This window comes from Scardinius erythrophthalmus (genome assembly GCF_964197995.2).
Source record: "Scardinius erythrophthalmus genome assembly, chromosome: 18".
NCBI classification, from domain to species: Eukaryota; Metazoa; Chordata; class Actinopteri; order Cypriniformes; family Leuciscidae; genus Scardinius; species Scardinius erythrophthalmus.
Window position 1 is genome coordinate 12,890,551 of NC_138238.1, and position 25,463 is coordinate 12,916,013.

Genomic DNA, 25,463 nt, shown 5'->3' on the forward strand with positions numbered 1-25,463 from the left:
ATGGCTCTGTGCTGTGTGGGTTTACAGAGCTCAGTATTGTGCAGATTCTGCATTTTCTCAAAACCGTCCTCTTCGAGATGGGTTTTAGCCCCTTAAATTCACTCTTCATTAATGAGATGCCCCGATAGAAAAACGGCCTCAAAATATTTTTGTGTCGGGGAAGTTAGGAAACGCAGAGCCGTTTTGCAAGTGTTTATCAGCGTGTATCTATTAACTTGTAATTAGGAAGTGGTGAGTTCAGAACAACAACCGAGGTCTCTGAAATGCGGAGTGTTTCTTCCAATTACGATGCGTTTCTCGTGGATAATCCACTGCTCTGAGATTTCTGCACAGAAAATCACTTCCTAACTTCGGTCATTAGTGACTCCAAATGACTGTGGAGTTCACCCTAGCACAGCAATTTAGCTAAGCTTGCCAAGTCAGGGCTTAACAAGCATTGAATCAGTGACAGCGGCACAGATCGGTGTCCCTTACAAACTGAGAGGTAATTCCCCACAGGGAAGTGTATTTCCTGGAGAAAATCACCTTCCTGAATCTGGGTCCCTTAAGAAGACTGACAAATGGAACAGCCGTGCCATGTGAGTTTCCTCACAATACGATAATGGACTGTCTGAGCATGAGATTGAGCTAACTTTAGTCTACGTTCTTCGTTAATGTCACTTGTGAACTCATTTTATGATTTTCCAAATTATGTATGCAATTCATTGAATTGTGTCACTTTCCAAAACATATTACACTACGCAAAATTTGCAACGTCAGATTCAACAGTCACATGGCACTGAGCTATGTGTAAAGAGATTCTAACAGGTAAAGAGATATTATAGACCTCTCAAACATACAGCTTTGTCAACAAAATGTTTTGAAAACCATTATAGAGGATAAGAAGTACCATGATGAAATATATTATCAAGGTCTTAAAAAGTAAATCCATACATTTTGGTTATATGTGTTTAATTCATGTTATAAGCATTTATAAATGAATGAAAATGTAAAGTTTTACAATAAAAAGCACAATTCAAAAGCTTAATGTAAAAATAATTTCATGTAAATCATAGACAAATCACATTGGAAAATGAATTTAATTTATTATTTTACTGTTACTTTTGTATCTATGAAAATGGGAGGACATACACAATTACATACTTCCCCTTTATATGACTATTCCACAGATGCCAATCCTTATTTTCCTTATTACTGCACTGACACCCATATTGACATAAATGAACCCTAGTTAATATTCCCAAAAAAGACTCCTTGTTTACCCGTTTCCTTATCTGACTCAGCTATGTCAGTCTATAGCAATTCACTAATGCAAAGGTCTCGCTCTACGCAGGTGGCTTAACTCATTTATAAACTCCTCCTGAAAAGATTATTTAGGAGAGAGAGAGAGAGAGAGAGAGAGAGAGAGAGAGAGAGAGAGAGAGAGAGAGAGAGAGAGAGAGAGAGAGAGAGAGAGAGAGAGTATTCCCCAAGGGGAGACTGTAAATATCCTGCCATAGCCATTCTATTATGTTAAAAGAGAAAGTCTCCAGGGCCACACAATGTGGTCGGGTCCCTGTGTTATGAAGAAGACTCCTGGGATCCCTCTGCCCTTTGGAGTCATCCACATGCACCAAACAAGCTCAATAACAAAGCACAGCGAAAAAAGAGATCATAACCATGCTATCTATTTATTTCTCATAAGCTTTTACAGATAATAAAAGAGCAGCTTCTCTGTACGTTTAATTAAAATTGCTTGAGGGGACATGAACACCACATAAACACAGGGGTCTATTCCACTGTTGTTCAGCTGATACGTTTTAACACAAGGGTGTTGATACTTGGCAGAAGACTCCACTAAAGAGATGAGAAGCTTAATCTTCTCAATATTAATTCAATAAGGTTGTAAAAGGACAACACTCAAACCACTGATTTCATTTCTGCATCACACAGAGCTCATTGAGGATATGCTGGTAAAATGAATAGCCTGATGCTAAATAGATATCTAACGGTAATGTTATCACATATTGATTTATCTCTAAAAACGGCCAGTCTTCTTTCCATCCATTCCATGGGTTACTGATGCGCCTTTGCACTATAAATAAAATCCATACTTCATCTGCGTGGCCATAACACATACACACACACACACACACACACACACACACACACACACAATATAATTATATATAGTATAATATATCTCATAGATATATCATTCTAATATGCATTTGATTTGGTGCTCAAGACTTTCTTCTTAGCAATTTTGAAATACAATGCTGTTCTATTGAACTTTCTATTCATCAAAGTATCCTGACAAAACAATGTATCATGATTTCACAAAAATATTAAGCAAAAAAATAAAATAAATAAATAAATAAATAAATATATAAATATATATATATAAATAATAATAAAAAATATATATATATATATCGTATATATATATACATACATATATATGCATATACACACACACACACATATATATATACATACATATATATATATATATATATATATATATATATGTCAACCATTATTAATAACTGAGCAGCAAATCATCATATTAGAATGATTTAATGATTAAGAATGATTTGTCACATGATTAAAGATCATGTGACACTGAAGACTGGAGTAATGATGCTGAAAATTCAGCTTTGCATTCACAAGAATAAATTACATTTGAAAATGTATTAAAATAGAGGTTTTTATTGTTATATTTTTTCATATTTTTAAATCAAATAAATGCAGCCTTGGTGAAACAAATTCAAAAATAATCCAAACTTTTGACCCAACCTGTGTATATTTATCACTAGGCCTATATTACATATTTCATAATTTTATTATATTTTTATAATTCCAGGGAGGCCACAAACAATTTCCTTTCCAAAGATCCATATCATTCTTTTGAAATGTATCCCAAATGGTATACTTGAAGGGCAACCATGCATTTTATACATCGTTAAAAAGATTTTGTTTTGTTTTGTTGTTTAATCCATCAGAATAGTGAAAGGTCAAGCCATCCACCTGGTCCACATTTCTCTTATAAATCGCACAAGATTACACAAATTATACAGTCTAATTCACTGTGTGATTCACTCTTTGTTGCACTGCCTCACCTCTCATCTCCATAATTCATAAAAATAGTCACTCATGTGATGGGCAGAGTTATCAGTTCCTGTTTCTGTGTCTGCATCTCTTTCCCTCCAATAGTGCCCTCATGTCTTTTACCAGTCTACATGTCCACCACTCCAATTACTGCTGGCCTTCTGAAAAAGATGACCGCACCATCACCACTGGCGGACACTTGACATGATGCTGTTCCTCGCCCAAAATAATAATAGAATACACAAGTGGGCAGCGAGGCGGGTTTCCAATTAACCTCCAACCGCCCTCAACGGCGGAATCATGGTGAATTCTAATCCGCAAGATGAAGTGTAAAAAGCTCTAGACTTTCTGACAGACTAATCCACCTTCTAGGGGGAGTAAAAGGGCATATAGTGGTCTACATATTACAGACCTTTTAAGAGATCGCTTTTCACACCTGCACACCAAACACAAGGCGGAGTGAAGCAGCTGTACATCACAGCACTGTTGAGTATTTTGATTTGTGAGGGAACATGTTTGTCATCTACTGACAGTTTTGGCCTGTCCCTTCATCAATCAAACCATGGGTGTGCAGAACAACAGAATATGATGTTGATTAAGACAGCTTCTCAAAGAGAACAGAAAGACAGAGGGCACTGAGGTATAGAGGACATAGAAAAAGGTGATGTGAAACAGTAGAAGTGACACAAGTTTGCAAATTACAAGCTCAACCATTCGACTCGGTTACCGAAGTTACTGTAAGAAAAGAAAATGGATAAAACTTGATTTTAGTCTCCTTGTTACACGTTACATGTAGTTACTATAGTAATAACAATACATTTTGCATAATTACATGCAACTAACCCTAAACCAAACCCTAATCTAAACCTATAGTAAGTACATGTAGTTAATGAATATTAATCAGTACTTAAATGTTTAATTACACTGTAACAATTAAGGACACCTTAAAGGGATAGTTCACTTTGAAATTAATTTTTGATATGTTTTAGCTTACCTCAAGGGCATCCAAGATGTAGGTGTCTTTGTTTCCGCAGTAGTTTCAATTTGGATATTTTTAGGTCAAACCATTCTTGTCTGTCAGTCATTTCATGCAGGTCTACGGTCACTGTCTCAAAGAGCATGCACAAAGTCCAAATTAAAACAATTCCCCGTCGTCCAAATGAAACAATTCCCCATCATAAGTACACATTGATGGCCTAAGACACGAAACGAGCGGTTTGTGTGAGAAAACGAACAGTATTTATATCGTTTTTACCTCTTGAAAACAGCACACGTCCAAATGATCTGACGGCGCGAGCGGGTATAGATATATACATAGATGTCGCCTTGGCTACTGCAGTTCATTGGAACGAAACCGTAGCCAAGGCGACATCTATGTATATATCTATACCCGCCCGCGCCGTCAGATCATTTGGACGTGTGCTGTTTTCAAGAGGTAAAAACGATATAAATACTGTTCGTTTTCTCACACAAACCGCTCGTTTCGTGTCTTAGGCCATCAATGTGTACTTACGATGGGGAATTATTTAATTTGGACGATGGGGAATTGTTTTAATTTGGACTTTGTGCATGCTCTTTGAGACAGTGACCGTAGACCTGCATGAAATGACTGACAGACAAGAATGGTTTGACCTAAAAATATCCAAACTGAAACTACTGCGGAAAAAAAGACACCTACATCTTGGATGCCCTTGAGGTAAGCTAAAACATACCAAAATTTATTTTCAAAGTGAACTATCCCTTTAATCTAAATATGTTATTATTATTTTAAACTATTTACAATATTTCCTAAAAGCACATAAATACATAAAAAATATATATTACAGAAAAAGCAGACTACACTTACATAAATTATAGTCCATTGCACTGCCTGATTAATTTTTTGCACTGCCTCACTCATCCCCATACTATGGAAGCTTGTTTCCGCCACTGAATAACAAATAAATAATAATAATTGCGACTTTTTATCTCACAATTCTGACTTTTTTTCTCACAATTGCGATATATCAAATCAGAATTGTGACTTTTTTTCTCAGAAAATAAAATAAAGTCGCAATTGCGAGATATAAAGTCGCAATTCTGAGAAATAAAGTCGCAATTGGGAGATATAAAGTCAGAATTGCATGATATAAAGTCACAGTTGCGTGTTATAAAGTCAGAATTGTGAGATATAAACTATTCTGAGGTAAAAAAATAAATAAAAAATCCGTATTTTTTCCCCCTTAGAATTGGACTTCATATCTCATAATTGTGAGTTTATATCTCACAATTCTGAGAAAAGATGTCAGAATTGCGAGATATAAACTCGCAATTATGTGTTATAAAGTCAGAATTGCGTGATATAAAGTCGCAATTGCGAGAAAAAAGTCAGAATTCTGACTTTATAACACACAATTCTGACTTTATGTCTCGCAATTCTGACTTTATAACACACAATTGCGACTTTATTTCACGCAATTATGACTTTATATCTTGCAATTCTGAGAAATAAAGTCAGAATTGCGAGATGTAAACTCGCAATTGTGAGATAAAAAGTCGCAATTATTATTATTTATTTATTATTCAGTGGCGGAAACAAGCTTCCATACCATACTTCTTAAAACTAGTCACTATAAAAATAAAAATAAATGAATGTCAATAAAAAAAAAAAAAAAAAAAGATAAATAAATAAATAAATAAATAAATAAATAAATAAATAAATAAATAAAAGACTTCCAGACCCTATTTGTATAAAATTGCCATGTAGAGTGGGAATGCCCACCAATACTTGGCCATTTATTCTAATACTTTTTCTGTCAAAAGAATTTCAAAATATTTATGACATGCAGCTACAGCTTTCAGCTTGACAGTCTAATGATTGATGATTTGAGGATTCTCCTATTATGCTTTTGTTCCCTCTTTTGTTTTGATTAGTGCTGTAAAAAATAAAATAATAAATTCATTCTCCCAGTGAAGGTCCGCAGCAGGCGAGCTAGAGATAAAATAATTACTAAATTAATGCAAACATTAGGCCTTTATATAATCTGGGTGGCTCTTGAATTAGGTTCATTCAATTATCTCGAATGAATTAGGCTGTCTGCTACCACTTCACCCCCTGTCTCTGATTGGCACAGGTATTAATTAGGCAATAATGATGATATGAATGGATGCACTTTTGTTTCCTAAACGAACTAGAAGGCATGCAGCTGGATGCCATTTCTGACCCCCCGAGCCTACTATGGGAAACATGGCCATCTCCAGTGATTATATATGGGTGCTGTTTGTCTGTCGGACTGATAGACATAACTGAACCATATCCAGAGGGGTGAGAACTGAACGGGACCCCACACAAATTACCCTCACCAAAACCTTGTCAGGGCTAGTCAAAACATTCCAGCTAAATACTACCATTGTTCAATATACATTTTACTACCCTCCACAAATAGGGACATCAAGCAGGATCGGCCAGACATGGTTGCTTGTGAAATAAGAGCCGCGGGGGAACCGCGGGCATCTCCTTGGCACAGAGGGTGATTAAAACATCCGGTATATAATGATGTGGCCAATGAAATATCATCACCCTGCCTTAGAAAGAGAGTGAATGTGTGTGAGCCAGTCTCTATTATTATTTCTGTGTGAGTGTGTGTGTGGAAAGAGAGAAGCCGTAAAAAGCAATGAAGAGGAAAATTATCTATAAATCTAAAGTCCCTAAAATGGCATGAACTCCTCTGGTATATGACTGCGCCCAGGCTACATTTCTCTTTCAAATGTTGATTAAATTACATTAATTGACCAAAGTGCTTGAATAATGCAATTCAACATAGAACATTCAGAATTTAATACACTGTTTGATTGAACGTAGGGAATTAATAAATTGAATTAAGTTCTGAGTTAAGTTCCCATTTTGTACAACAGAAAGTGATACAAATGCACCTTAATTGAACATTCATTCAATTAAGATTAAAATCATACATTGATTTTGCACACTGATTCGACCAATAAGGTTTCATAAGTTAATGTTAGTTAATGTCTTTACTAACATTAACAATTAGCAATACATTTGATAGAGCATTTATTAATCTTTAGTAATGTTATTTAATAAAAACACAACTGCTCAAAGTTCATGTTAGGTCAGGTCAAATAAATATTAACAAATACAACTTTTTTAAAGTATTTTTCACTGTTAGTTCATGTTAACAAATTTGTTAACCAAAGGAACCTTATTGTAAAGTGAACTTTACTTTTTAAATGATTATTTCACGTTTGTAAATATTTTCAATGTAACATTACATTTTTACTCATCATTGATGTAAATCAATATAAACTAATAAATGCACACATATTATTATATAACAGAGCACCTGTACAGTGTATGGTTTAATACAAAGTGTGCAAGTGCATTTCGAACATGGCTGCTGATATTGTACTCACTGGGCACTCGGTTAATAGCTCGAAGAGGTCGTAATACTCTGACCGTTCGGACAGCAGAGAAACTAACATTCTGCAGGTTGAGAGAGTATTCCAGCATCCTGTAAACACACACAAACAAAAAGAGTATAAACTTTTAATACAGTATGTGAATATATGCACACAATAATGAGGGCACATTATCCAGGGTGATCTGTTAATTAATCCACATTTTGAATTTTATTGGAATTTTTAATACCACCTAAAGTGAAAAATCAATTTGATTTTCAAGCTGATGAACATCCTCTATATGTATCCCTTACTATGGCAGAATAGCATAAAAGGGCAGCAATATTTCCAAATAAACACTGACAGCCCAGACACATTAGTGGCGTGTTTTCTGCCGAACTGCCAACGCCATACTGTAGATCAATCGAAAGTTATCAGGATTCATCAAACAATTACACTGAATCGTTTTCAATTAGGTCAAAGAGAGGTGGAAGGAAGGTTAATGTAGAGCTTTCGCAAACAAACACATGCACAGCTGCTCCACACATGTGAACTTCGGAGTGAGGCACATAAAAGAATTGCATGTTTTTGTAGAAAATAAACAAAGTGTGTGTCTCTATGTGCCTGTGAGCTTGCAACCGTGTAATTGCAAACCCAATAACTGTTTCTGGCCGTACAACAACTTAAAATACACTATATTAGTACAGTATACGTATCAAGTTAAGTAACTGATAAGCATACGCGCATGTTAATGAGGGTCCTCGTGGTCACGTGACTTGCTTAGATTAAAGCTGCGTGATCTGGGGTGTTTCTCCATCCTCTCAAATATGGATCGAGTGAAGTCGGTGACGTGCAAACAGTGCGAGCCCCATTAGCCAAGCAGGGCAGTGAGGAAATGTGTTCTGACTTTGTTGCTCCTGAAATGTGCAGAACAGCTTTGAAGGCACTGATTGGGCTTGATGGAAACCAGCTGGCAACTGGACTGCAAAAATAATAACACTGGTGACTAAGACTAAAATTTGAAGGAATGGGAACGAAGAAAACACGAAAATATCAAAAGAGAAGGGGGAAACACAAAGTGGATAGGGAGAAAGGACAGATTTCAGAGAGAGGGATGAGAGGGATAGAGAGAGAGAGACTCTAAGGACAAAATGACTGTAAATAAGGAGAGAGTCAGGACATGCGTGAGGACACTCAGCAAAAATGTCCCAGAGGGACGCAGGATGCGTCTAAACAAGGTGGACGTGTGTAAATGTGATATCATCAACAAGTCTCTTACTTCTTTCATACACACATATGAATCACTAATATGGCTGCTCGCAAACACAAACAAAAAGTGAAGTGTCAGGCCTGGGCGTTTGTCCAGTCAGCACCTAGACCTCTCTTCTGTTATCTGTTTGTGTTTGGCACGGTCGTGGTGAAGGATGACACACCTTCCCAGAATCCCTCTGTTTCTTGACAACATTGTCGCACAATCAACAACGGCTCCATGCTGCGTATACAATGGCAGTTGCGAGGTCACTATAATAGGAAAAGTATGAGCGAGTCAAGGGTCTCGGATCCAAAACAAATGTGGCCTTCCTCATCCATAAGAAATCCGCTCGATTCGATCTCCGGCTGCACCCGGGAGAGCTAGCGTGCTGTTGTGTCTTGTTTGAACAGCTACACAACAGACTATTGAAAGGACTGAAAGACATTTAAATTCCTGCAGCATTAGAAATACCAGCTCTTTTGGGACGTACTCCATTTCATACGTTATATTGTTCTGTATGATCAATGCAAGATTGGTTGGTTTATGGAAAAAACAGCTGCAACCGAGAATATGCTGCATTTCAGATGCTTTTTGCTTCTCTTTTTCTCGCTCTCTTTCCATCCTCTCCAAGTCCCTTGTGGTCTTCAAAGCAGCCGTCCTGGCTTCAGTTCAATCAGAGCTTGGTGTCTTCCACCACCTGGCAGGTTAATGAGGCGAGTTTCAGAGGAGGTTCACTTCCGAACAATCAGCTCTCTATTAAGATAGAGAAGGAAGATACCCCTAACAACACACGCACACATACGCTGTCCTCACTTTCCTTCTCAGTCTGTCCACGTGAATCAGATTCTTTGTCTTATTTCTGTTATGTCATTTTAGACCATCTACAAATGAATTTAAACAGTGCATCTGTATGACAATTAAAGACTAACAAAGTTTAGCATAATGTTAGCAACAGTTTTGTTTGTTTGTTTGACAAAAAAAATTAAGCAGCACAATTAACTGTTTCAACTGTGCTTAAAAAAAGTTTTTTTTCAACATATTAGAATGATTGTGGCACTGAAGACTTGAGTAATGGCTGCTGAAAACTCAGCTTTGCCATCAAATGACTAAATTACATTTTAAAATATGAAACAGTTGTAAAGTTGTAGTAATATTCACAATATTACCGTTTTGACATTTGGCCAAATAAATATAGCTTTGGTTAACATAATATAATACCTTACCAACTAGTGATGTAGTACTCGAGTCCGGTCTCGAGACCGATTTTTGCTTTCTCGGACTCGACTCGGACTCGTTCTTATAAAGACTCGGTCTTGACTCGGACTCGACCCTTCAAAGACTCGGTCTTGACTCGGACTCGGCATAGGCGGTCTCGTCCCATCACTAGAAAATTTTAATTGACTGTTCGCAAAGACCCGGCCCCCTTAGTTACTGTCGCCATGTCCGACAAGCTACGCCGTTCTCACGCCACACCATGTTCTCACGCAGTGAAAAATACATTGCGGAGCAGAGAGGAGACTGACAACACGCTGACAGACAGGGCAGATCAGGTTACTTTTCGGTTACTTTTGATATTAAACATATTAAACAAAGTCTCACCTTTCAAATTTGGTCATTTTTTAAAAGAAATTTAAACAATAAATACCGTTTTGTTGCTTTAATGTGCGGTGACAGATCGCTGTAGAGCATCAGTTAAAGCTGCTCGTGAACCGATCATCTCTTCCTTCTAGTTAATTTATAGCCTCAAATAAACATGAACAAACATAAGAAGCAATGTTGTTTTAACCACGGAAAGGCGTCAGTAAACTCCGTGTTTCAAGTTCAAATCCTCCCATGTTAATCTACTAACTCTCCTGACTGCTTTGTCGGACAAAATGGCGGATGGCGAAGTATGATTGGTCAGATCACCTGTCAATCAAGCTCCCTGCGAAGGGTCAAATTGCTCTGCATGTCCTAACTATGATTTAAAAAAGTCAGGGTGGGCTTAACATGTTGATGACAGAGCAGCACTGTTGAAGCAGTTTAGAAAAATAGGCAGAAGATGATGCATGTGGTAGGGATTTTTTTAATGATAGTAAAAGCATAGTCCATATTAAGAGTAAGACGTTAAGACTGCTCCTCTAAACAATTCCCAATCTAGCTTAGTCTGTAGGCCTAACTGTTGATTATTAACTGGGGTGATATTAAATCATGAATATGAAAACTGACATGTTTTTATGGTCTTGGTCTCGACTCCTAAAGACTCGGTCTCGACTCGGATTTGCTTCCTCAAAGACTCGGTCTTGACTCGGACTCGACTGAATTTGAAAACCAGCGGACTCGGTCTCGACTCGGACTCGACCCTTCAAAGACTCGGTCTTGACTCGGACTCGGCATAGGCGGTCTCGTCCCCATCACTATTACCAACAGTAGTGTACATAGAAATGCATTCGTCTCCAGTTTAGCTAAGTTTCATAAACTTTTAAATGACTAGCAAATAGATTGCCTCAGAGCTAACAGTTATGGACAAAAAGCTACAACATTTCTATTTTGATTCCACGGGGCTTGTCTAGTTATCTCACCTATCAAACAGATACAGACAGAGAGATTCAAACATACAATACTTCTCTTCAGCTTTATATTTCTGTCTTGTGCTTCTCTATATATTTCTCTCTTAACAAGCTCTCAGACACAATTGCCGTCAGGGGTGCTCTTCTGTTTTTATGGGACGAGACTGATTGATTTACTGCGGTTGGAACAGGATAATCTGCCCCTAGCCTCGGATTCAGAACAGCAAAATGACAAGTTTCTTTCTCTTTCTCAAATAAGTGTTCTTCAAAACAATACCTCAACACCTAAGCCAAACAAGTGACTTCCTATCCAAAGAAAAACAATGTCTGAGAAAGAAAATAGTACCTTTCCCACCATTTTAATGAGAAATGAAGTCAGGATTTTGTTCTTCCCTTCTTTTTTCCTATCTACCTTTCCCCTTGACTGTACTGTATATACTGTATACTATGTCAACACTGACTCTGGGTCCCAGGGTCGCTGTTTTAGAACAATTATCATAATGGAAGTTAATGCAGACGTATAACTCGAATAGATGAAGAGGAAACCTGATTTGCTCTGTGCGCCTCAGCGAAAGAGCGTTCTTCTGATGGGTCGAAAAATAAACGAATAAGGGGGACCTGCAACAGACTTTTTTCTTGAGGAAACATTTGATAACCTTTGTTCGTAATGCTTTGTCCTTGTCTCGTCCTATTCACCCTCATGCTGTTTTAAATCTGTATGGTTGCTTTCTTCCGTGGAATACAAAAGGTGGTTAATGACAAACTCCACTGATCAATACAATTACAGTTTGTATGAGTCTTTCAAGCTTAAAAAAACACGCAAAAGCAATGTTAAGGAATCATAAAAAGTCGCGTGGAATTAACATGAGTGAGTGCATGATTTTTGGGTGTACTGTCACTATTATTTCTAAGCTTTTACTTCACCAAATTCTGTTACAAAAAGGTCAGTGAAAAGCAAATGTTTTTGCTGTCCTTTCTTTTTAGGTTAAAAAATAGATCTCGACCTGATGGATGTGTGGAAGCTCTCAGCCATCTGCTAGTACCTGTGAATGACTGCGTTATCAGGCGTCTCCATATACAAATATGAGATGAAGAACTCCTAAGATGAAAGTGCTGGATGCTGTCCAGTGTCATCAACAGCCTCCCAGCCAAAAAGCATTCCTGAAGCCTCCTATACCAAGACACGGAATCCTCATTCCGACACAGGGAGACTCCATTAGCACTGCCGATGTGGGTCATGACCTGTTCAGGAGCTTTTCAATTTAGAGCAGACTTGCCTCTAAACTCTGTTCTCAGTTGTTAGAAAAGAAAAAAATAAACTTCAGCTATTGTTGAAGGCTTTGAGCGATGGGCCTGTGATAGCTTCTAAAGAAGTCCGACTGAGCATGTTCTGGTGGCAATCACATAGAAGACAGTAACTGTCAGCTTTCTTGACATGAATGATGACAATTAAGTTGACAGGTTGTGCTAGCCTTAGAACTATTGACTTGACCAGAAACTGACAGCTGTCTACATGAAACAGAATACATGCCAGGTCAAACAACCCAGAAGGAAAGTAAATTATCATCATTTTCTCACCAAGACTTTCATCTGAAAAGGCCATTATGGGAAAGACAAAAAGATTCTTCAAATAACACACTAAGGTATGGCTCTCAGGTCGGCTTGCTGGGTTTAACCGAAAATAAGCAGTGAGTTTCCATGAGTTGAGGAATCTTTCTCAGAGACCTGTCAGAGTCAGAAGACAGAGACCTGCAATGCTTCCAGGCAGACTATCATAACCTTTACTACCTTTCTTCTGCAAAGAGCAAACCTAAGTGAGCGAAAGGGAGGGGAAAGGGGGAAGAGGATGAGGAAGAGGAAAATGAGGAGAAGGGGGTGTAGATGTGGAAGCAGAAGTGCATGTAAAAATAGAAGAGGAATAGACAATGAAGTAGATGTGAATGTGGAAGTGGAAGATGAAAAAAAGAATTCTGTGAAAAGGATTAAGGGAAGGGAAGGGAAGGGAAGGGAAGGGAAGGGAAGGGAAGGGAAGGGAAGGGAAGGGAAGGGAAGGGAAGGGAAGGGAAGGGAAGGGAAGGGAAGGGAAGGGAAGGGAAGGGAAGGGAAGAGGAAGAGGAAGAGGGTGTGGAAGATGGTGAGGGTGAGGGTGTGGAAGAGGATGTGGAAGATGGTGAGGGTGAGGGTGTGGAAGAGGATGTGGAAGAGAGAAGATTAAGACTATTGGGCCTGGTCTTGATGGTGAAGCTTCCATACTAAACATAAATCACAAGGTTTTCCAGTAAAATGTATTTAAGCAAAAATGAAAATACCAAATTTGTCTAGTGTTCTTTTCCTGTCTAGGCCAAAGTTTTGTGCAGCCCTGTAGTAGAGAGAAAATGCATGAGAGAATAATGCCTGAAATAATAACATATTGGTTCCTTGTCAAAGTATGCAATATTTGGTAGAGCATTATGGAAAAAGTCATAAAACTCACTTCCATCAAGGTTATGGCAAAGTACGCTAGAAGAAATTCTAAAAATGCCTTTATACCCAATCTCTTGTTAAGAATCATAAAAGTTTTTCTGTCTCATAGAGCATTTAAAAAGCATTGAATCACTGAAGACAATGTCGCAATCCCTGTAGAAGCCCTGTGGATTTGGGAAGTTTTGTGGATTAAACTCAGTGTGTGAAGACTGGATGAGAAAAGGGCAGACTAATTTAAAAGTGATTCAGCAGAAGTTGCCAAACCGCTGCGGGTGTCTGAAACCGATACCTCGTCTTGGTGGGCTGTATCGAGGGTCTGCATTCTCTAAGGGTTTGCTTTGAAAGATTGAGAAGTGAGAAGGCTCGCCTCAATGTCTCTGCAGATGAGACACAGAGAGACATTCGATCCAGAGCACAGCAGCCAAGATCTTTAGACTTCTATAAGCTCTCTGGCTCACCTCACATAGAAAAGAACACAAGATTCAGCAAAACAATGTCTCCATGAAGGGGGGTTTGGGAACCAAACCATCCAGTTGAACCACCAGCACCAATTTATTCACTTAGTAAGCAGGCTAAAATGAGTTTTCGACTTGTGATTTATTGGAGTCAGAATGTTCTCCAAAAGAAAAGAAAAAAAATATCACTAAATGTTAACCTTTAAACTGAAACAAATAGTTCATATAAACCATGCCTCCAAGTTCTCTGGCTTATAATTAATTACTCTTTTTATGTTACTTTTGTTGCCAATTTTTGCCAAAGCCCAAAAAATAAATAAAGCAGAGACATTACAAACAAGTATTGTGGTGCTGCCATGATTCTGACAAGGTAGGCTACTACACTGGTACCAAAAAGTTCCAAGCACTGCTGTTTTTGGACATATCATTATACCATTGTATTTTTTGGACATATACCACAGTAGTGGAAGTATCTTGGAGTATCATGTAAATACCATTTCATAATCATGGTATATATCAAAAACCATGGCAAACCACATGATACCATTACAGTACCATTTTTTGTAAAGCCAATAACCAAACATTTGCCAGATTCTTCAGAAGGTACCACAAACTATCAAACTGCTGAGGACCGTAAGATGATGTAGACTGTCGCGAATTACCAAAGGATTTGATGGTAAGTATTTCATCTGGAGACATTTCAAACACCCAGTGAGAAATAAGTTTAAGCCAAAAATGGAGCAAGCCAGCAGTCTGTCACTCTTGTATGATTATCTTGTGGACACACTTTGGCTGATGTCTCTTGAATGTGCTTCCATATGCTCCGTATGCTGGGCTGATTTCCATCTCAACAAAGAATCCTGTGAGATTACCAACAAGACACTTGAGGTTATGTCAGAGGTAGTAAAGCTGGCAATAAAGCCCATGCTGCCATTCAGTCAGGACTGACATCTTCATGGAATGGAAAGGGGGAGTCCTTGTGTTTCCTCGAAAGCACACTGTGTGTTTTTGTGTGTGTGTGTGTGTGTGTGTGTGTGTGTGTGTGTGTGTGTGTGTGTGTGTGTGTGTGTGTGTGTGTGTGTGTGTGCGCGCACGCGCTATGGTTAACAACCTGCAAATCTTTGTTCACTAAGATGCTTGTCTCTTCTGACCTTTGCGAACATTTGTATATCTTTATTAGTGATGCACATTTTCTTTACTATATTTCCCAGGGTACACATTTACACAGTTAACTGTGCGTCTCATTGTTTTTTTAGTGTTTACAAGTCCATGTTTATTGATCAGTGCTTCACATTAAAGTGGTTCACACGACAGCATGAAGAGTAAAGATTCACACATACACATAAACGAATGTGATCACTGATCAAGTGATTATTCGGACATTCACAAAGACACACTATGGAATTAGGTATCGACAGCTAACCATGTGTGACGTGACTCATTCAGAAGAATAAGGTGATAATAGGAACAAGCTGTATCCCAATTCTGTATCCCATGTAGCTCTTTAATTTCCACAAGATGACAGTTCATAGTAACCATGTCTATCTAGCTGACAGACAGACAGACAGACAGACAGACAGACAGACAGACAGATAGATAGATAGATAGATAGATAGATAGATAGATAGATAGATTTTCACTCAAAGAAAAGTTTGAGTAAAGTCATTGTATAAGGACTCACCCAGCCAACACAATGAAGAAATCTAGCCGATTCCAGGTGTCTCCAAGGTAAGACTTTTTCCCAAAGATGCCCAGTGCAACCATCTTGATTACCATCTCCACGGCAAAAAAAGCAAAGATGAAATCATCAAAGTCCTGGGGGGAAGAGAGAAATATCCGAAGGGTTAGAAAAAGCTTAAAATGCTGCACTGGCCAATTCAGAGCTTGCAAAAATGTTCTTTTCTTCATCGGGAGACTCATGCTATATTAAGGACAACTTATAAATAAAGAAATAAACTCTCCAAAGGCATATGCAGATGAATATTACATTTCCACTTTGATGTCACAGCATGGTGTGTGTGTCCATGAGCTGAAGGCTTTAAGCCCTGACTTTACACGGTAAGTGTGAGTGGGCACAAACAGCCAACTCACCCAAGTCTTTACCCACAAATCCTGTACTAGTCCTCCGCTTATGTTACTCGAAATGTGTTTTACATTAAAAGAAAAAAAACTTTGTGTATAATATATATATATAGAGACACTGATCTGCAATAAGGAGCTTGTAGTTTGAATACAAAATACAGCATTAAGAGAGAAAAGGAGACATTTCTGGACATTATGAAGTAAATGCCTTATTAAACATTTAGATGCAAAAAGCTCAAAGTCAGTTATTGAGTAAAGACCATAAAGGCTGGATCGTTGAGACATCAGCGGCCATGCAAACTCAGAGAGACCCTTGTATCCTCAAGGTTGACTGTCACTGAAAGACACCTGGGCATTCTCAGCCAGAGAGGACATTAGTCAAAGCTCTTAAGTGAGGGATTCCCTCCAGCCAAAGCTCTTGCACTCTGATAATGCAGGGAATGTTAATTAAGCCGCAGTGAAGAGCATTTACTGTCGCGCTGGATATTATTCAGAGCCAAGCACTAATGTATTACCTCATCCCTGATCTGCTTGTATTGTACATAGTGGACATTTGGGTTATAGAGTACTACAGTTATTGCCAATTCAAATTAATGGTAACACACGACACATCCATAAACATGTCAGGATGAGGATGAGGGGAGAATCTGCAAGACTTAATTTTACATTAATGGTTTGAGGGAGGAGACTGTCTATTCAGACAGAGATAGATCTCCTAAGACTATGCCCTAATGTTCTCTAATTATCTGCCTTAATGCGAACATATGGTGAACACAAACACAAAATAATAATAATTTCACTACTAATAACAAAAATATCCTGTACATTAACTTTACTCAACATAAGGATGCTTTCCATTTTTCCAGTCAGGCTATACTATTACTATTTCTGGCAGCATAAGAATTTGTTTTTTTAACAAGCCGCGTGAAATCACTCTATATCAGCACAGCTGTGATTCGTCCATAGGCATATATAAACTATGTTTTTACATGTTTTTCATTAAACGCTTTCTTCAACAATAATTGCAAGGCTTTTATTTTACAGCATTAGCTAATAGCTCGATGACAGCTATAAATTCATAAACAAACTTTCTAAGCCAGCTAGAAAATGTAACATTAGTGACATTATTGAAGTGACCTTAGTATTTTTGGCAGTATAAGCAAAAAGCTTTATAGTAAATTTACAGTAATAGCTTATAGCTATACTCAATGACAGCTATGAATGCATAAATACACTTTTATCTAAACCAGCTAGAAACCATAACCTTAGTAATCACAAGTTCTCCTTGTGACAATACCTTAGCGACCTCTATATTTGGCAGCGAAAAAAAAAAAAAAGTTAGCAAAAAACATATTATACTGTATATATTAAACATAATAAACATATTAAATCTATTTTAAGATTGTTTTTGTGTGTTCATTTATTTTTCATTGCGTTGGCAAAAATGCACATAAAAAAAAGGTAAAATGTAGTTTATAAAAATGAACAAACAAATAAACAAATATTAAAACTGGCATAATTTGCAAATTGTTCAAATAAATAAATATAAGATTAAATGAAAAAATTCTGATAAGGCAAAAGACCATCAGTTCAACTGGCCCAGAACTCCCTGCATTATTGATTGATCTTGACCCCAATACTTCAAGAGATGGATCCATCTCATAAGTATTGTGTATATGAATCAACAGCGACTGTTAAATTATATATGTGTTTTGTTCACAGTCCATGTAGAGCTCTTGGCTTGCACAGCTCTACAAATCTCTGCGGGCCCTTCTACGTTTCAACAGCTCCCTCCAAAGATAAACGATGCGGACCAGGGGAACCCCTCGACAAAACACTCCCAGGGTCTCTCCACAGAGCCAGAAAGCAGAGCTTAGGGGTTAAATATTCTCTACAGTGCTTTTTCACCCTCACACACACACACACACCCCCTACACACTATATGAATATCTTCCTCTTTATACTTCCCTGTCTCTCATCTCCTTTGTTTCAGAGAGCCTCTTCCCATATTCCTCCTCCCTTCCTTTTTCTCACCACATCTCATCCACCCATTTCTATTTAATACATGTCATCCTTCTCTTTCATATTTCTGGGGAAGCATTCAAAAATAGCTTGCAGAAAGAGTCAGTCTCATCCGCGCGTGTGGAAGCGAGGGTGTTTGTGCTTGTGCGGTGATCTTTTGCCACTGAATAAATCTTCTCATGGTATCCTCTTTGTTGCACAAATAGCTGAGTGGTGTATTGTCTGCGCTGTGAGAAGGTTATTCTAGTGCAACTGATGGCCTTTTTCTTTGGGAGGGAAAAAAAAAACAATTCTTTAAATCCAGAACTTCTTCAGACTATCCGTCCACCCCCACAAACACACACACAAAGAGAGGAGGAAGCTGCAACACATATTCACTGAGGGTAAACAAAAATATATTCTGTGTTCTTCTTACTAATTCATCTAATTCATGTGTGCAGAGAGCAGTTGCTATGCCGATGACATCATGGAGTCTAGAAGGAAAGTGAAGAGACGTGTACAATGCAGCAGGAAAACACCAATCATCACACAACCATAAATCAACACAATAATGCATATGTAGTCTCTGATATAGGTTGCTGATATGCTGCTTTCACTAAACATTAAAACATGTAGTTCACAAAAAAATTTAATTCTATCATCATTTACTTACTCTCATGTCATTCATGAGTTTAATTCTGTGTTATTTTCTTTCTTCCATCAAACATATTAGAGTTTGGTCACATTAGCGATATTTCAGCAACATTTTGTTGGCCATTGTCAATAGCGTAGCTATGTCTGAAGCACTGCTCCCACACAAGCCACATTCAAAACAGACAGCTTTCTATCAGTTAGAGTGGCAGTCCGCGTGACCAACTTGAACATGAGCAAAATCTAAATGTGGAACTTTTTCGACCTCCTGCAGAACTCCAGAGCATGCGGATTCCTATTACCCTGGTAATCCAGAGTTCTCGCGAGAGCACAAGTTGAATTTGCTCAGCGAGTTACTCTGGTGTCGAATAATAATGCTCATCATGCCCCTCGATCTGAGCTGCACCAATCACATCTGGTTATCTGATATAGGCGGGCCAGAGGCGAGCTAAACAGATGACGACAGCGCTGTGACGTCAAAGTCATTAGTAAACATTGCAAGATGGCTATGGATGAATACCAGTTGTTTGAAACGGCTTTGGCCGCTACAATGAACGAGTTAGACTTGGCTTTTTATCTAAAACAGGAACAGACGACGCCGCTCAAATCGTTCCTTTGCAAGAAGGACGTTTTTGCTGTTTCGCCGACCGGATACGGTAAGAGTATAATCAGAGAATGTCTAATAAGGTTAGCTCCGCTGGTAGCTGGGGTTTATTGTTGTGATTGGTCGTAGTGTTATCCAATTGCGTGCAGCGAGATTTTCAAATGCACGCTTGGTACCTACCGCACCGGCGATTTTCATTAGTCGACGACAGATCATTAATCTTTTAGATTTAGGTCTGGATTTCCAGGCTAGATTCCTATTGAAATGGCTGAATTTCATAAATATTGCAATTACACATTAGGTAAATGTGACCTTTAAGCAGAATGTTCATGCTGCAATTTTGTATACAATGAAAGTAAATGGTGACCAGAAGTTTTAAAGGTCAAATACCAACAAAAAGCATCATGAACATATAAAAGTGGTTCATAAGACTCGTCCACCACATTATAAATCTTCTAAAGCCATTGGATAGATCGCATGTTGAACAGACCAAAAAGTTCTTCCCCCTCGTAGCTCTTAACCCTCTATTGCACGCATTATTAATTAGACATTGTAAAAAATGTTTTGCATGTTTTTATTACTTAACATGAGCTAAATAACAGATATATATAAAAAAAATCTAAAAAAAAGTTTAAAGGGGGGTCGTTGGTAAATTGTTGCCATATGGCAACAATATGCAATCGTGGAAAGTACCATAAAATCAAAAAAAAATTAAAAAAACTAATTTTATTTAAAACAAGACTCAACAAATCCATCTCATACTTAGTGAAATGTTTAAACAAACATTTATACAGTAAAAACATTGTATAATTTCAACAGTTATCTGAAATGTCTGGTAATAATAACCAGGAACCTGAAACCTGTCTCACTGAAATACACTATTCATTCGTTTCATTTCATTTAGTCATTTTTTTTGCTGTTTCATTTCATTTAATTCTCTTCATGACTTGTGAAAGTCAGTGAAGCAGAGGAAAACTAAACACTTGGAGCACTTGCTTCTTACAATGCCCTTGCATCCTGGCATTTTGCATCTGCCCTTCTCAGATGCATGCAAGGGCCAGTGGTCTGTGCGGTCTCTGCGGACAGGATCTGGCGGGACAAAGCTTTGGGGCCCTCTTTTATTTTTCCCCACCACAAAACAGCTTGTGAGGGTCTAATGTTTTTACCTTTAAAATATAAGCAAAAGTTGTAAACATAGTCTCAGAGTAGTTTCATGCTATGTAAGTCAATGGGACTCCATTAGGTTGAATGCACCAGGACGTTTCCATATTTGCATATAGTTGCCATATGGCAACAAATGTATTTTAGCATATTACAAAAAACTTATAAAATCAAAACTGAATTTAATGTTAAAAAATTAAAGTTTACTTACCCCAGATACTGATTAAATTTTTTTATTTGATGAAAATTTTCCAAAATTCTGAATAAAAGGCTATCTTCAGGAGCCCCAGACAGTGATGTTTGCATGTCAATGTCCATGAGCAAAAAGGACTGGCAAACAGGATATCCTGGTCATGTGACCTCATAAATTGTATTTTCTTAAAAGTTAAAGCCCCCTTTTCACAACTAACTGTAAAAACATAGATTTTATATCACAGCTTTAAAAAAAAATTAAGATAAAGTAATTGTTGCCATATGGCAACGCTATGCAATAGAGGGTTAAATATTTCGTGTGATTTCAATGTGCATATTCAAATGTGCCTCAGTGCAATTGGTTACAAAACCAATACACAAGACAACCAGTTGACAATTGGTATATCTGACTTCAAATATAATGCGACAAGTTTTGACACAACGTATCTGAACATGTGCGAGTGAGATATACAATGAAAGAGAAGATTTTTGGTGGGTAACGACTTAAATTGTATGTCATAAGGCTAAAAAGACACCAAAAATCTGTGCCAAAAGACACGTCAGTCAGGTTTTGTAGATTAGTGTATTTTGTCGATCAGGAATGTCAAAGATGTGATGTACTGTAATTTGGTAAATGTTGCTGTTGGTTGCCGTCTATCGGAGCAGTATGAATCAGCCTACACAAATCTATAATAACGGTAAGTCTTCAGAGGTTTTGGGGAAATAGCTCATGCGTTGTTTATGGACTAGTTTTAAGGTGCTTTTTAGCACCTGGTCACCATTCAGTTTTATGAGAACAGCTCAGGCTGGGTTTACACTTGCCATTAACATGCGAACAAACAGATCAGATCATCAGCCAATCAGGAAACGCCGCAATTACATTAGTTCACATCAAGTGGCCTCTGTATCTGAATAAATAATTGGCTTTCTGTTTCCCGCACAATATTTAAATTAGGTCAGTAATAGGCCTTTACCACGGGAGAGTTCGAAAGGTAGAAGCTTCAAATGGTCTGGTGGCGTAAAACAACTTTCCTTTAGACTTTATCAATGGCAGTGCCCATATATAGCACAGGATTCTTTGTGATTTATTCATGTACAATCGATCACAAATAGGATATTTATTCTACCAATTTAATGCATGTACTATGTGGACAACATCTGGGTACAGAATGCATGTTAATGCCCAGTGTAAACGTAGACATTCGTCAACACATCTCCATGGAAGAAATAGTCATATACTTTTGGAATTATATGAGGGTAAACTCATGTTGTTCCAAACTGTATGACTTTCTTTTTTTGTGTGAGAAATATTAAAGTAGATGTTTTGAAGAATGTTTTTGTCAACACAATGAAAGTCAATGGGGATTAAAACAACACTGGACTAAATTGAACTATCATTGTAAGAAGTCATATTTGATGTTTTTCAATGACGTTTTTTCAAAATATCTTCTTTTGTGTTATACATTCATATTTACATTACATTTTACACATATATATAGATACAGGAGAAAGAAAGTCATCTGTGTTTAGAATTATATGTAGGTGACTACATTATGACCGGAAATAAAAACTGCCAAAACCGCAGAGAAAAAAAGAGGAAAGGACTGAAGAAATAAATGATAATGTGTTGTGTGGGCAGAAGAGAAGGGGCACAGAGAGAAAGAGAGAGATGGCAGGAATGCTCCCCGGCTTTATTGTATTTCCCTGAATTCCATTATTCCACCATAGGCGTTCTTTTCGAGCTCATGCCGAGGGCTAACCTGAGTCACGTCAGCTATGGAGCCCAGGCGTGTCTCCCTGACAGTGATGGGAGCTGATTGTATGTCTTTGTAAATTTCCTGATGACCAAGTTTGCAATCTTATTTCTGGCAAAGCACACTAATTCCCATATGGCAAGAGGGAGAGTGATTTGATAGAGCAGTTGGAGAAGATAATCGTTATGAAATCACGGATCTCAAAGATGAAACGGCCCAGGCCATTTCTTTCCGATGAGAAGCTGGGAGGGGAACGATCCAAATGCTCTGGGGTTTAGCTGGGTTATGCTATCATTCAGAAAAATACAAGTTTACAAAATAAAAATCAAACAAAGAAATTGATCTGTGCCCATTCAATTCAAATGAAAACTTGGCATTATCCATGGAAATAAATCAATCTCACCCAGGCATTTTAGAGAGTAAAAGATGATGGTTCCAGGAAACTCTTAGCAAAAAAAATCCCAAATTTTCAGGGCCGCATACTTCTCCTACTATTTCTGATATAGAAAAATATGGTAAAAGTAGAGTAAGAGTATGCAGTTCCAAATTCAGCATCGATGACTTACTCATTTAGACATTTACCGTCACCTATTACAAAAATTTCTGTAATAAATTTCATGTTGAATCAAATAAAATATTTCTTCCTAAAGCTACTTTTTGTAATGTCAATTTGATGCTTTTCTCATCAATTTTAATTAGATTAATAGATTAATTAATATCTTAATATGAATACACACACAAGTACACTACCACAGATTCAAAATATAATAGCCTTTTAAGAGATTATGTGCACTAGACAATTATTTCTTCAGGTAATTTTCCAAGAGTGTGTCAATATTGATTTAAAAATCCCGTCTAGAGGCAAGCCACTGTACAGTTGATATATGATTTATGTGACAGTATGCCTTTGAAAAGAATATTATAATCACGTCTCACAGGCACTCTGTACAGTGAACTTGACCCGCTGTCACAATGTAAAGATCACAGATTAGTATCATTCATTACAGCAACCATTAGCTTAATAACTCAGAAATAAGAGGTGATTCACCTCATGTCACAATCAGTCACATTGTATTCTGAAGTGCCTGATTTCAATGACTGCCTGGATGAGTGCCTGTGAAGTCGTGTTTTAAGCACTTCATTTAATGTGGTTAAATCCTCTCTAGGGCTGGGCCTTTTCAGGCTCATTTGTTTTTATATAGCCCTCCAAATGCTTATGACACCCCCATAGCCTTAGAGGAATCGCATAGTACAGTGAGAAAGAGACATTGAAAGTGTTATATAACTTTCTGAGGGCCAGGGAAAAAAAGAGTTTTGGGAAGTTAGAATCTTCTTCACTTGATAGTATATGGAACATAAAATACATCTGATAAAATGGGGGGGGGGGGGGTATGATCATTTTCACACAAAAAATGATCATACACTATTACAAAAGTTTGGAAAGATTTTTATGTTTTTGATAGAAGTCTTATATTCACTAAGAAAAGTGTATTTATTATTCATTTATTTAATGCATAAAAAATATAGTAAAATATTATTATAATTGAAAAATTTATTATCAAATAAATGCTGCCACGGTGAGCATAAGAGACTTTCAAAGACATAAAAAATATTACCTACCCCAAACTTTTAACTGTAGTTTACATATACACATTCAGTATATTAAATACCAATTTCCTCTGCTAATGTACCCAATATTTGTATATACAGTACAATATCAATGTCCTCTATGGAGAATAGAAGTGAATTGTTGCTGGGTCTTTAAATGATAAAAAGACATCCATAGCAGAGGATACAAAGCGGGAAAAAAGGATAGCTCTCGATATCCTTAGGGCAAAACACTCATCTGTTAAACAAAGCAAAAGGAATTTAGCAGATTGAAATCAAAGTCCCTGAGCCATGTTGCCAAGTCAACGATAAACCAGAGCAGTGTCTTTCCTGTGATAATCTGCTTTGAATTACAGACGAGGATCTTTTTGTTGCCTATCACCACATGTGGTTTGGGGCATTCCTGTGTCTTTTGGAAGTCAGTCAACACAACATGCTTCAGGATATCTAGAGAAACCCAGCGCTCCACGAGAGATGATGACAAACGCCCGAAAATAACCTCGCGTTTTTGAGTTGTAACAGTTGTTTGATTTCATTTCAACACTAACTTCAAATCTGTGACCAATTGCATTTTAATTTGTTTTCCATCTATTTTAAGTACATGGGGTTACAAAAGGTGATGTATTCTAAGAATGAGACTTACCTGCAGTATCTCGCATCGCTCTGTGTCACAGTGGCTGTCCTCACAAGGGTGAAACATCCCCAGAGTAACGCAGTTCAGCAGGATTACCAACATGCTGGCCCTCTCGAACCATGTGGGAAGCAGAAGTTAAGGAACAGTACACAGAAATTACATGCAGACACAGAATATATGTCCTGAATATAAACAAATTACATTACTGCAGCCTAGATACCGCATTATCGTCAGACATATTTTCAACAATATCTAATGTTGCTAAGGTGAGCGATAAAGAGTGATATATGTGTGATAATGATATATCTCTGTTGTATAAATGATGTCCTTCTTTCACAGTTAAACAGAAGAAAAGGTTCTATATAGAAGATTAAAGGGTTATGTCATGCGCTTAATACAGGGGTTCCCGTCATAGGATTATATTATGGATTTAGTTTTAATACATTTTAATTCACTTATTCTTGTGATTAAATGTTATGAATTAAAAAGCTTGTAAACACACTTTATAACTAGAAAAATTGTAAATAACCGGTTAAACGTGAAAGTATTATGCAATAATTTAAGACATTTCC

The 25,463-nt window shown here is 37.5% G+C and overlaps 1 protein-coding gene across 1 annotated transcript in view; it reads right to left on the reverse strand.

Annotated features, from left to right (window-relative positions):
- cacna1g (calcium channel, voltage-dependent, T type, alpha 1G subunit) overlaps positions 1–25,006 on the reverse strand; it is a 130,097-nt gene extending 105,091 nt beyond the window's left edge. The window contains exons 1-3 of the mRNA XM_081393280.1: positions 24,901–25,006; positions 15,886–16,019; positions 7,501–7,598 (exon numbers count right to left, since the gene is read on the reverse strand). Coding sequence (XP_081249406.1) covers positions 7,501–7,598; positions 15,886–16,019; positions 24,901–24,993 — 325 coding nt within the window. The 5' untranslated portion in view covers positions 24,994–25,006. The remainder of the gene's footprint in view (positions 1–7,500; positions 7,599–15,885; positions 16,020–24,900) is intronic.
- Between the last annotated feature and the right edge of the window lie 457 nt (positions 25,007–25,463).